This window comes from Hemibagrus wyckioides, linkage group LG21, assembly GCF_019097595.1.
Source record: "Hemibagrus wyckioides isolate EC202008001 linkage group LG21, SWU_Hwy_1.0, whole genome shotgun sequence".
NCBI classification, from domain to species: domain Eukaryota; kingdom Metazoa; phylum Chordata; class Actinopteri; order Siluriformes; family Bagridae; genus Hemibagrus; species Hemibagrus wyckioides.
The window spans coordinates 16,262,619-16,276,404 of NC_080730.1; the positions used below are offsets into that span (position 1 = coordinate 16,262,619).

The window sequence follows — 13,786 nt, forward strand, 5'->3', positions numbered from 1 at the left end:
GTAAGAGGAGTGTGTGATGTGAGCGTGTTATCTTCACACAGGCACAGGGTGCGTTTGATTTACAGCACAAAAGGCGGATAGGCAAAACAAGCGAACATCCACCGAGTCTTTTACTATTTTATCAAAACAATTTTCACCTGGTATGTTCTTTAAAGAGCTGTTTAAAGCCGTGTAGCATTTCGAGGGCGGCTCTGAAACTTAGAGGAAGAAGAAGAAGGAGAAAAAAAAAAACACGATCGGTTTCACAAAGATTTCCTTGTCATGACCTACTGAGTTAAAGTGTAGAGCTAGCTGTGGGATAGCTAACTACCAAGATGTAGTACTTTTATACTGAAATCATAGAGGAACAGAGGGTAACTTTGCAGCTAGCATAGCTGCAATTGGCTGTTTATGTTCACCTGCCAAGAACAATCCCTTGGTATAAAACTGGATTTTTATGCTTAGCTAACATGCTCCTGTCACGATTAAACACCAGCGAGCTTGATTTATTTCAATCCAGTATATGACAAGGATATGGAATAGTATCTAAGGATGATCAGGAAGTCAGTATCTCTGCAAACATCCTAATCTGTCTGTTCAGATCAGGAGACTTTATCACATATCACTAGTGTTTTCTTTCCATCTTTCTCTCTTCGGTTCATGTAGCCTTTATTGCCCCTCAGGCCTGTAAGCTTTAGTGTGAGAGAGAGAGAGAGAGAGAGAGAGAGAGAGAGATGGAGCAGACCCCATGCTGAGTGGGCCGTTCATTTACACACCCAGGCATTTCAGGACAATTAACTCATATTTTCAGCAAACATGAACAGGGGAATGCTCATTTACAAACCACACACTGAGTCTACAAGCCTCGCCCGTGTCATATGAATTATTTAATGCTAATAAAATGTTTCATGAATTTAGACAGGAGAAGAAGTTAGAGATACAGATCCCGGACTAAGAGAGTAAAAGCACCCAGGTGAGCGAGTACCTCTGTGCGGTAATGACGGGTAATGGAGCGTAATTCCAGCAAAACGTACGAGTTCTAACGTCAATCCGGTTCTAGAGCCGATTCATAAGACCGACATGATGTACTCCTTTTCTTCTGTAACGTTTCGGGGCATTATGGATGAGCTAATATTGATTTTGCAAAATGTCACATTGCCTGTACAAGCTTAGCATCAATGCAAATGTTTGCTTATCTGGTCATGTGACCTGTCAGGAGAAACACAGGTCGATGCTTAAACGCAAGATCTTTAGGGACATGTTACAGATATACAGCAGTTTATATTTAACAAAAAGTATCCTATATAGAGAAGAGGATGATTCTTTAAGATTTATAGAAGGAGTCTTCAGTATCAGTGTATTGTAAAGATCAGGAAATATGACTGGATACTTTTTAAGTGACATCAGAAAATTTCAGGAAGTAGTTATAGCTATAGTATAGCCTTTCACCAGCGTCTCTTCCTTCTACATTCAGTGTCCCTGTTCCAATCCACACCGCCATCACGTATGAGCAGTGACCACGTGTACATACATCACACGGCCATGGTGAGGAATCACACCTCATCCAAATAAGGCAAATTCTGTTCACCCCCCCCCCAACTAAAGAAGTTGTTTTTTTCCCCCCTCCTAAAATCGGCTTATCCACCTCATGCGATGGCGCCGGAAAAGCCGTCAGGTCTTGAGTGGATTCTGTGTTGATTTGGTAGAAGTCGTCCCCCACCCCTTCATAAAGCCACAGCAGTCCCTAATGTGACCCAGATAACTGCAGTGTCTTGGGAGGAAATTGAGAATAAAAATGGAAATGAAGCTCTGAAAAGGAAAGAGAGAGAGAAAGAGAGAGAGAGAGAGAGGCAGAGTGACAGAAGGGATGTGGATTGTGGGCAGATGTGGATGGGGAGAAGGCCTCCATGGCGCTTGTGATTTCATTACCGATCAAGCAGAGAAAAGCTTAAGAAAGAAAAGAAAGAAAACATCTCTACCTCTCATCACCCTCGAGCAGGGAATCGACGATCACGTCCTCTCATTAACCCCCCTCCCCCCACCCCCTCCACTCTTCCCCACCCCGTTCTGACTGCTAGAAAATAAAACCTCGTGCAGAGAGACGTTAAAACCCAGACGCTCTTCTTAAGTGCTTTGAGGCCTGCGAGTGCTGCATTAGTATTTCCAAACGCAGAACATCGAGGTCAGCTACTCCTGCCGAGACCCCTTCCTCGCTAATGTCCAGAAATGTACTCGATAATCCGCAGCTGGACTGATTGAAGCTTTTTAGCGCTGCAGAGGAGACAGAGTATGCTTCATTGGATAATTACAGCAGCATCCAAATGACTACAGGTGTGGCTGCAGGTGGGAGTGGGTTATTGTGTATGCACCTAATGTGCTACTTCAAAGATAACGGGGACGGAGAGAAGCTGGATGAATACCGTATTAGCGCCTGAATGCCTATAAGGTCTGCATTATTCTAATTTATTCTATAGCAGCGGCAAATGTAAGATTAATGGCATCAAAGTGGAGCGGCTCAGCAGAAGCTGCATCAAGTCATTGATCTGTGGTACAGTGGGAAGATATAATGCACATGTATATGAGATTAATACACAAATGCACCTGCACACACACACACACACACACACACACAGCGGTGATCCCTGATAAAGGCAACACAGGCAATTGCAAAGAACAAAACAAAGAGCCCAGCTTGGCTTAGCTCACCGTCCTGAAACTATTTAATCAAATAAAACCAGTTCAAGACTTTTTCAAAGACTTTTTTCACAACTTTACGTGTCCTTTTACACAATTCTTATTACATATAGTCCTGAAAACTTTATTGAACTGAAATATGTTTCTGTTTAGAAGTTTTATCACTTTAAAATCAGCTAAAACAAAAGCAAAACGGGAGATTTTAAAGATTGCATTCTGTCTACAGCGCAGGAACATCAGATACATTTTGACAACAACGGTATTTGATTCCAAGCTAAATTGATTAGGTTTATGTCCATTTCACTTAGGCAGATAGCTATCCATTAACTCGATCAAAGCGTGATGTTTACTGCGTAAAGAAATCGCATTCGGCTAGCAAGTTTATTCAGAACGACTGTTTTTACCCGACTGCCAGAAGGATCTTTGTAGGAACATAGCCAAGTTACAGGAGATAATACTCTCAAAAAAAAGTTGTTTTTTGTGTAGTTGAGGTGTCGACTATGTTATTCCGGCCAGCGGAGATTTTGACCAGACTTCGGTTGCAGTGACACATGCCAAGATTTCTTCTGCTGCTGCGGATGCACATGGCAGCTGTTGCTCGCTGATGGTAACATTCCCTGTCCCTTAGGTTCACCTTTTCACTGCTTCAGACAGATGGCACACACCAAACTAGAACTCATTCATTTTCACCGATTCACACCTCAGCACTGAAGCAGAATTTCTGGTGGACATGAGAGTTATTCTTCTAGACTTGATAAATCTCACATATTCTTCGCTCACATTTTAGTAACATATACGATGCTCAATGTTTGTCGTGTCGTTTTTTCACATTCGTTTGGTTGCGGGAACCTAGCTGATAGATAGATAGATAGATAGATAGATAGATAGATAGATAGATAGATAGATAGATAGATAGTCTTGTGTTACTGCAGCTTGTTAGATTGTTGGATAGTTACATATACACTAAATTGCCAAAAGTTTTGGGACACCCCTCCAAATCATTGAATTCAGGTGTTGTTTTTCAAGGCTTGGGTTTGGCCCCTTAGTTCCAGTGAAAGGAACTCTTAATGCTTCAGCATTCCAAGACATTTTGGACAATTTCGTGCTCCCAACTTTGTGGGATGACCCCTTTCTGTTCCAACATGACCGCACACCAGTGCACAAAGCAAGGTCCAAGACATGGTTGAGTAAGTTTGGTGTGGAGGAACTTGACTAGTCTGAGGAACTTCAGAGTCCTGACCTCAACCTGATAGAACACCTTTGAGATGAATTAGAGCAGAGACTGCAAGCCAGGCCAAAAGTATTGGGACGTCTGCATTTTCATGCACATGAATGTAATATGGAGTTGGCCCACTCTTTGCAGCTATAACAGCTTCAGCTCTTCTGGGAAGGCTTTCCACAAGGTTTAGGAGTGTGTTCATGGGAATTTTTGACCATTCCCCTAGAATCACCTTTTTGAGGACAGGCACTGATGTTGGACGAGAAGGTCTGGCTCATAGTCTCTGCTCTAATTCATCTCAAAGCTGTTCTATCAGGTTGAGGTCAGGACTCTGAAGTTCCTCCACACCAAACTCGCTCATCCATGTCTTTATGGACCTTGCTTTGTGCACTGGTGTGCAGTCATGTTGGAACAGGAAGGGGTCATCCCCAAACTGTTCCCAAAAAAAGCTGGGAGCATGAAATTGTCCAGAATGTCTTGGTATGCTGAAGCATTAGTTCCTTTCACTGGATTTGAGATTCCTAGCCAAACCCATGAAAACACCATAATTCAATGATTTGGAGATGAGTCCCAAAACTTTTGGCAATATAAGTGTATCTGTCAAAACCACATACAGAAAGCGAATAATGAACATTTTGATTGTTCCGTGTTTTTTTTTTGTGTTCTGCAGATTCTCGTCATGTACGCCTGAATGCAATACGACAGCCACTAGGGGAAGAATTACAGCCGTCGTATGCGGAGATGGTGCGCAGCGGAAAACTGTATTACTGACAAACAGAAACATCTGAGCAGAATTTCTTCTCATAGAAAAAGCTCATAAAAAAAAAAGAATTCAATCTACGCTGGCTTCACGGTCAGGTATCTGAATAGGATTCTGCTGGTAAAATAAATGTAAAATAAAGAGGTAGAGATATGCTATAATATGCAATCTCAGGGCCTTCTTCAGTAATGTATCAGGATCCATTTTCTCTTTTCATATTCGACTGAAAAATTAGCATATGCATTTCTAATGTGATGTAAATGAAACGAAATACACACAGGAACTGTTCTAATTCATCTAAACTATGCACACATCGGTAATGCACATCCTCACACAAGGCATTTTAATTAATTCATTTGTATCATCACTTATGCAAACTGAGCGTGTGTGAAGATATTTCACCTTTGTCCAATCGACCGTGACTCTTTTTTTTTTATTGCTTGGCAAAATAGTTTTGTTTTTCACAGGGAAAAAGGTAATGAGCACTGTGGCTCACCAGTTTTTGATCGCTGCCTTTGACGTACGTCTCCTCGTACTCCTCGTCGTTTCGGGTCCAGCTATAGGAGATGAGGTAGCTGATGATGGGTGGGTCGTAGGTGATCTCGGGGCGGGACCATCGCACCACCAGGGCTGTTTTATTCAGAGGCTGAACTTGCATGTTGATGGGAGCACTGCTGCAGGCTGCAGAGAGAGAGAGAGAGAGAGAGAGAGAGAGAGAGACGGCTGTTCAATAATGGCAGCTTTGATTATGACACGGCTGTCTATACGCTGCTTTGAATGACAAAGAGATGAACAGAGAACGTGCGTCAGGAACGCTGTAGTGAGAGATAGTGATCATATGGAGAAAAAGAGAGCGTCGTAATTGTGAGAGTGTGAATCATGGCTCCCCATGGCCTCATTGTGAATAATATAATCCACAAACTCATATATACCTGCCTGCAGGTCATTCATACTGCCAGTGTGTGTGTGTGTGTGTGTGTGTGTGTGTGTGTATGTTTGTGTGGTTTTGTGTGTGCGACTGAGATATGTTGTTCTCCCTCGAACACTGATAAACAACAGAAAATGAGTGCGAGAGAGACAAAGAGACAAAACTGTGTACGTTTGTCTGAGATGCATACGGTGATTATTGCTTCATTTCAGAAGATAAAGCGCAAATTATATGAGAGAACAGAAAACGCCAGCAGTTCATCTCTCCATCTCTCAAAAGGCTCTACTTTAAGCACTGTTGAAATCCATCTAAGAATTTTTTTTTTAATGGCATACATTTCACTTTTTATATAATCCACAGTGTTAACAAAGCATTTCTACTGATATGTCCACTGACATATGCACCACCGGCTCTGTAGAATATTTTACTCTCTACAGACCAGTAAGAAGACTCTTAACTCTTATCTCATGCTCGTGTGTTTTATTTGGAAGAGTGAATATTTCTTATTGTTTGTTGATGGTCAATGAGGCTTTGATTGTTGCCTTTAGTTCTGGAACAAATTTGCAATGATGTGTTTAGGAGTGAAGCTCTGTGACTAATCTGTTTATTCACTGGTATCATGCACATGAGCTATATTTATCTGACACTGACACCCATGGGAGTCTGATAATTGCATTTCTCCAAATCGTTTAAATCCATTGGTCTCGGCTTTCTGTGACTTTTCCTAAAACCTTTACTCAGGAAAGACCAAATGATGTCTGGCAACTTTCATTGGGACTGACCGGCACAGAGGCCACGCCTCCTTTACTAAGACTGACAGGCACATCGGCCACGCCTCCTTTACTAAGAATGGCAGTTTCAGAGGCCATGCCTCCTTTACTTAGACTGGCATTTACAGAGGCCACACCTACATCAATGAGACTGATAGTTACAGAGGCCACACCTCCTTTACTAAGACTGACAGGCACAGAGGCCACGCCTCCATCACTAAGACCGGCAGTTACAGAGGCCACACCTACATCAGTGAGACTAATAGTTACAGAGACCACGCCTCCTTTACTAAGACTGACAAGCAGAGAAGCCACGCCTCCATCACTGGGACTGACAGGCATGGAGGCTAGTGACAGACACAGTGGCCATGTCTGGTTCACTGAGACTGACAGGCACAGAGGCCACACCTTCTTCTCCAAAACTGACAGGCACAGAGGCCACACCTTCTTCTCCAAAACTGACAGGCACAGAGGCCACACCTTCTTCTCTGAGACTAATAAAACAAAGCCCATGCCTGCTTCACTAGTTCTGGTAGCCACAAAGGCAATGTCACTAACAGGCAGTGTGGCACCTTCATTTGGACCGACAGATACACACACCTGAATCCATTCAACACCAAATTCCTCTCAGCCTGATAACCAAATTTTTGTTGGATATCGAGTAACCTTTACATTTACAATCAATGAGCAGTTTCTTGGCTACACCCTCCATGTCTCTGCTCCTCTTTACTTCCTCTAACAGTAAAAATGACCAGTGGACCCTCTGTGAGCAGACACTTTTCAGGTGGTGCATCACTCAGTGACATGGTGATATGAGCGTATGACCTGCAGCAGTGGTGCTGTGAACATCGAGAGAGGAAACAGTCTTCCAAAACTAACATATCCAGGCAACAGCAGTGCTGTGGTCAGAAACTGAAAGTGACAAAAGTGGACTAACAAGGCAGTGGACTAAATACATGACCAGCAAAAATAACACTGCTGGGTCTGATATATTTTTTATATATTTATATTTATACTGTTATTCTCTCCCACACTCGTTCACATAGACGTCCTCACTAAGTGGCCAGTAGATGGCTCTGTTTGACCAGAGTGCCCACCCCCTTCCTCTCTCTCTCCTCTCCCTCTCTCTCTTTGTGGTGGATTGCGTCATGCCTTCCCCAAACCGTGCCTGCCTCCATGCCGCCCCTCCTCTGCCCAGCGCTCTCAGATCAACATGGCCACCTTCTACACACACACACACACACACACACACACACACACACACACACACTCAGATCTCATCCCTCCCTGCTTCCACTGCACCCACTACTCACCTACACACACACTCTCTCACCTACAGCCACAGGGGAACCACTGCATGCAAAACGATGCTAATTAAACTAATTCTACTGATACTTGTGATGTTGAAGAGGCTCCTATTACCAGCGTTAATGGAGGAGAGGGCTAATAAATATGCAGGCACAATCGCGCACTATAATGCCTATGGTAATGCGTGAGATGACTTTCATTTGCAACATGCCTCAATGGTCAGGATCCACCCACTCACACACCCACCCACACATCTATGACCTAGGAGCAGCTGCAGTGTGTATTAGTAGAGGGCTGAACAGTGCACATCGCTCTCCTGTGGCCAGGCAGCTCTAACATTAAGGAACATGTGCTGCTACACCTTGAAATGCTAATGCTAATGCTAATAGCAGATCATTAATGTTAATACAGAACGGAGCCTATCTGGAAGCGAATGCCTCAAAGCAAGCGAGCTAATTACGAGAGCTTCAATAGCTAGTGAGCTACATTAGAATGAAATTCAAAAAAGATTGACTTTCGCATTGGGTGTAGTCTGTAATACAAGCAGGAAGGGGAAGTTTGAAATGCTAGTGCTCAGGACTTTTGCTAATAACAAGCAATCTTCCTTGGATTGAGCTCGGGTATATTAAAAAAGTTTAGATAGCTGTTTACACAGCTAATATACACGGCTAGCTTCTGAAAAAGACTGCTAAGCTTTCAGAAAGCTTAATGAGAAGGAGGATGTCAAAGTAGGACGGCTTTGCTAGCTACCTGCCTCATGTATCCCGATACCTTTAGGTACTTAGATAAAAGACTTAATAATAAATAAAACGGCTAGTAGTGACTGAACATTCTGTACATCACGCTAGCTTGGTCGCTGTCAGCCGTACTAGCATCCTGAGGTAAAAAAAAAAAATAGTCCTGGAAATCTGTTTTGAACTTAGTAAACAAGGTCAATTATTCCAAAATGAGTAGTATCAGTAAAGTATTATTAGCTGAAAGAAAGCAAACATGCAGCAGAAAGAAACCTGAGAATATTACGGCATCACGTTCATTTGACGCATAGCTCTAAACGCGTTTTTCGTGTTTGTGTCCTCCGTTTGAAATAATAAAGACAGGAATTGTTTCTACATGGTGTAATCGCATAAATCTAAATCTCGGCTGTAGACTCCGTAATAATGTTATGTCAGAAAAGCCAGGTTTCCATGACACAATAATGTAATTTAATGCCGGCTTGCCAGGCTGGATATTACACTTAAAGAACCTTTTCTTTCCAATATCAAAAGTAAAGACAATTCAGAAATACCAGAGGCAGTGGGAGAAGATGCAATAACACCTCATATATTTATAATATATATTTATTAGCCTAGTTGCTATTTTCATTTTGGTGCTGTGAGGGGTTTTCGGAGCCAAACAGCTTTTACTCTGGCGCTAGGTGTTTTGGGTTTTTTTTTTTTTTTATACTTAAGTTTGCATATGTGCTCTAATTTGATTCCAAGACAAAAATTGAAGGTTTAATATTGAAGGGTTTAGCACATTAGGTGCTAGCATATGGCTGAATATAGCAATAGCATTGTGTAGCATGTGTCAGTGAGCCTTATTCTGTTTTTGTGAGGTAATATTGACAAAAAAGAAGGACAAAAAGCAGGCAAGAGTGTGCTAGCAGGTTAGCTAATGCTAAGAGCCTCACAACAGGCGCTCCACTACTGGGAATAGTGAAGGCTTTACTCAGAGCACTTAGACACGAATATGGCTCCTTCCCTAATCCCCAAAACCTGCTCCGAACTGGGGCTGTGTGCAGACGTCCTGGTGATCTAATGCGCTGTGTTTTGGGGAGAAGAACAAGTGTCCTCGGGCTGATTGGGGTGTGTGTGTGTGTGGTGTGAGAGCCGATGTTCGTGTTGTTCCAACATCCTGAACTACAGGCTTTAATGGTGATAGATAAAGACAGCAGGCTGTAGTGGGGAAAGAACTGGGCTGGAAAGCAAGTGCACACACCCACAACACATATCGGTAGCATACAGTAACAAAGAACACAACAAAACAAAGGTCCCTCAGATTTATTTATTTTATTTTTTTTACTTCCTGCTGCTTGTCCTCTCCAGTCCAGTCCAGGAAGTCAGGTGGTGTTGAGAAAGCAGCACTCTTAGGAGACGCACGAAAAGGCATTTAATAAAAAAGGCCATTCCTGACCCTGCGGCTATCTGACCGTAGTCGAGTGGTAGAAGATTAATGTGTGTGTGTGTGTGTGTTTTGGGGGGCAGACAGCATGGTGGATAGAAAGCGAATGCTAACATATCGAGAACCTTGAGCAGCCACGGTAAGTACAGAGCGGAGTGGAGATGCAGCCAATTAGCCGCGGCCTTGAGGAAGTGATGCAAAGAGAACATAAAAACCGAGAGAAAAACAGAGAATATATATATACGTGAAAAGATAGAAAGATTTATTTATTTTTTTTAAACTTAAAGTGGTGGAGATTGCACCTTCACGTAGTTATTAGGGCTTTAGTTTCACACTGGAGTGGATTCTGCTTAAAATGAATGAAAGTATTTGGCAGATTAATACAGCTGGCGTTACATTAAGTCCAATTCTGACTGAAGTTTCAATGGAAAAAAAAAAAGTATTTAGACTTTTCTAGAAATCTCTCTTTTATAATGTTGAATAAATGTTAAATGAATAAATAAGTTATGCTATACAGCTGTGAACAGGATCATCGCTAGCTTTTTGCACATCTATTTCACAGATCCTGGATTTTTAAACGGAAGTAAAGGTGTGGAGAGTTTCTGGAGCTCTTTAGTCTGTTTTTAGTTCTTAAACACTTTATTCATTTGCATAGATTATGTAAAAGAACGTGTTCAGGGGTATTTGAAAGTGATGTTTCACCTTCACAGCTCGAGTCTGATTCGGGTTTTAATAAAAAAAATAAAATAAAAAAAAATCGTTGCCGGTTGCCTCCGTTTTAATAAAATCTTGTCACGCTTGTGGGACTTGAGGCATCAAAAAGTGGCAATTCCTGCAAGAGCGGACACGCGGCGGTGATTTTGGAGATTTTTTCATATCCGGTTGGAAGTTGAAATATCACTTCGCCAGCGCTAATCAGACGCGTGTATAGTTATCAGACGCCGCTTTCCACACCAGCGTACGCCCCGTGACCGCATGCCGCTCTCTGTTTTCGGGATCTGATGCCCTGCTTTGACATATAGTCATGAGTGCTCCACCCCAGCCTCCAGGTCTCCCTTGATATGCCTCCGTATATATCCCTCCTTTAAACACTGCCCGCTTCTGAACTACCACCTCTGCACGGCATCGCCCCCATTCGGAATGTTTTTGACACGCTGCCAAGACGGAGCATGCATACGTCGAGGATAAAACAAGCTCCTTTTGTTCCTGAATTATTTCTTAATGCTGAAATTAATTCTGAGGCTGATTAGAGCCTTGAGGTTGCTCCGGGCCATGGTGGTGTGTTTGGTATGATTTTAAAGTGCGTTAGTGGAGCCAGCGAGGATGAGGAGGCGGGGAGGAACGGGCCTTCATGCATGCGGAATGACACGAAGTCCTGACCACCCAAATTCGGTAAAATGAACACACACAAACAAAATGGCTCAGGCTTAAAAAGAGAAAGGAATTTTTCATAACCTCCCAAGTGTATTCTGCGACTTTCATTAGACTTTCCAGTCGATCGTTATTCTGTTTTTTTGTCATTACAGAGAGGAAAATCTCCGCCGTTATAATTACAGATAAGTTAGCACTAATGCCACACATTAGGCTGAAGTACTTCTTTAACAACGTAGAGGGACATAAATCATAACACAGCAAGAAACTGGGGGGATCGGGGGGACTACAGTGTGTTCGAGGTGATGGACGGAGGAGCCGTGAGGGACTGAGCTATCGTTATCTCGCCGCGACGCGCCTGCGAGCGGCACAAACGTGAGCTAACTACAAAGAACACGGACGCTCGCGTGAACCACGTGCACAGAGTCAGTGTCTTTCATGTGCTTTATTCCTATTTATATTCTACGGATATGTACAGTATGTATATGTGTGTGTGTGTGAGAGAGAGATAGACGTGTAGAGAAAGTGGGTGTAAGAGATAGAGATGTGTAGAGAGAGAGAGAGAGAGAGAGAGAGAAAGTGTGTGTGTGAAAGAGAGAGTGAGAGTGTGTGATACACACTAATTCTTCTTCTGTGCTTTATTCCTGTTTACATGTTTAACAGGTGTGTGTTTGCGCACACACACGCCTCGTCCAGTAAATATGTTATAGCGCATGGAGTCTTGTTAGTAGACATGAATGCAACTGGGTGTGTGTGTGTGTGAGAGAGAGAGAGAGAGAGAGAGAGAGAGTGAAAGACAGACAGTGAGTGTAGGTAGCATATGGCGTGTTGTTATGCACTCCATCTTAACCCAGCCAGTCCCCCTCTCTCTCCCTCCCTGTGTGACGGCAGTACACTCTTGCAGGAAAGGCACTGGACTGCAGCTTTTCAAGGGCAACGTGTCCGCGCACACACACACACACACACTCGCTTGTCATTGAAAAAGTGTTTGCTAGTGGTACTCAAACACACACACACACTCTTTCTATATACCTCTATCTCTTACACACACACACACACACACACTCTCTCTCTCTCTCTCTCTCTCACACACACACTCTTGTCATTGAAGTGTTTGCTAGTCATACTCAGACACACACACACTCTCTCTCTCTCTCTCTCCCTCCATCTCTTACACACACGTCTTACTCTCCACGTCTATCTCTATCTCACACACACACACACACTTTCTCTCTCTCTCTCCCTACATACCTCTATCTCTTACACACAGAGAAACACACAGACATTCTCTCTCTCTCTCTCTCTCTCTCTCTCTCTCTCTCAACACCTCTATCTCTATCACAAACACACAGAGTGATATGTCTCAGAGAACTCATCACACCTTTGGAGGACTCTGTGCCGTAGGGGTCGGTCAGGTAGGGCAGCCAGGCGTCTTTGACGGCGGATTTGTACACTTCCCGACCGTCCAGACTCTGCAGCGGGCGGACGTTATTGCGCAGGTACTCCACTGACTTCACATGGTCCTGCTGTTCCGTGGTGAAGATGGAGTAGAATGCCTCTAACTGCATCAGAGAGACAGAGACAGACGTTTGTCAGAGCAGTATAAAGAAGTCACCAAGGCAACTATATTTACAGGAAGAAAAATGTCTAACCTGGGAAGCCTGCTGAACAGCTCTGTTTTACACATTTACATCAGAAGCTTCAGAAACCCCCCAAAATACGTAATATTTTAGGTCTCAGCATCATCACATGCGTCTCATTCAACACAATCATCTGCTACTTTTCGCCATCTTTTACTATACTGTATAATTTAATCCCATCGGTCTTAGATAGTGCCCTCTTGTGGGGATTAATCACTCATTCTGCACACTTTCACACCTTTTTGTGTGGATTCCAAACTTTTTTGGAGGTCAGTTATTTATTTGTCCATCTGTCTACACTACATGCCTGCCTTTACATGCACATGAATGCAATATGGAGTTGGCTCCGCCCCTTTGCAGCTATAACATCTTCAACTCTTCTGGGAAGGCTTTCCACAAGGTTTAGGAGTGTGTTTATGGGAATTTTTCCTTTCCTTAAGAAGCATATTTGGACGAGAAGGTCCAACTCCGCTCTAATTCATCCCAAAGGTGTTCTATCAGGTTGAGGTCAGGACTATGTCACACCAAACTCACTCATCCATGTCTTTATGGACCTTGCTTTGTGCACTGGTGTGTGGTCATGCTGGAACAGGAAGGGGTCATCCCCAAACTGTTCCCACAAAGTTGGAAGCATGAAATCTCTTGGTATGCTGAAGCATTAAGAGTTTCTTTCATTGGACAACACCTGAATTCAGTGATTTAGAGGGGTGTCCCAAAACTTTTGGCGATACAGTGTATCTATTTATTACATATTATTAAACCTAATCAGTTTCTGTTCTGATTTAAGATTCATAAAAAAAAAACACTTTATTTTCTTTCTTACTTTTCTTTTCATTCAAGATCTGGAGATGGGAATAAATCCATTCTTACACAGAGCGTGACCTGAGTTCAGGATTGAACCGCAGGTCCTGGAGCGATGTGGCGATAATGATACCCAGAGTGCCACCCCAATAATAA

General features: G+C 43.0%; 1 protein-coding gene across 3 annotated transcripts in view; it reads right to left on the reverse strand.

Annotated features, from left to right (window-relative positions):
* ptprga (protein tyrosine phosphatase receptor type Ga) overlaps positions 1–13,786 on the reverse strand; it is a 273,910-nt gene that overhangs the window by 32,232 nt on the left and 227,892 nt on the right. For all 3 annotated transcript variants that reach the window (XM_058374136.1, XM_058374135.1, XM_058374134.1), the window contains exons 8-9: positions 12,571–12,751; positions 5,149–5,333 (exon numbers count right to left, since the gene is read on the reverse strand). In XM_058374136.1, coding sequence (XP_058230119.1) covers positions 5,149–5,333; positions 12,571–12,751 — 366 coding nt within the window. The remainder of the gene's footprint in view (positions 1–5,148; positions 5,334–12,570; positions 12,752–13,786) is intronic.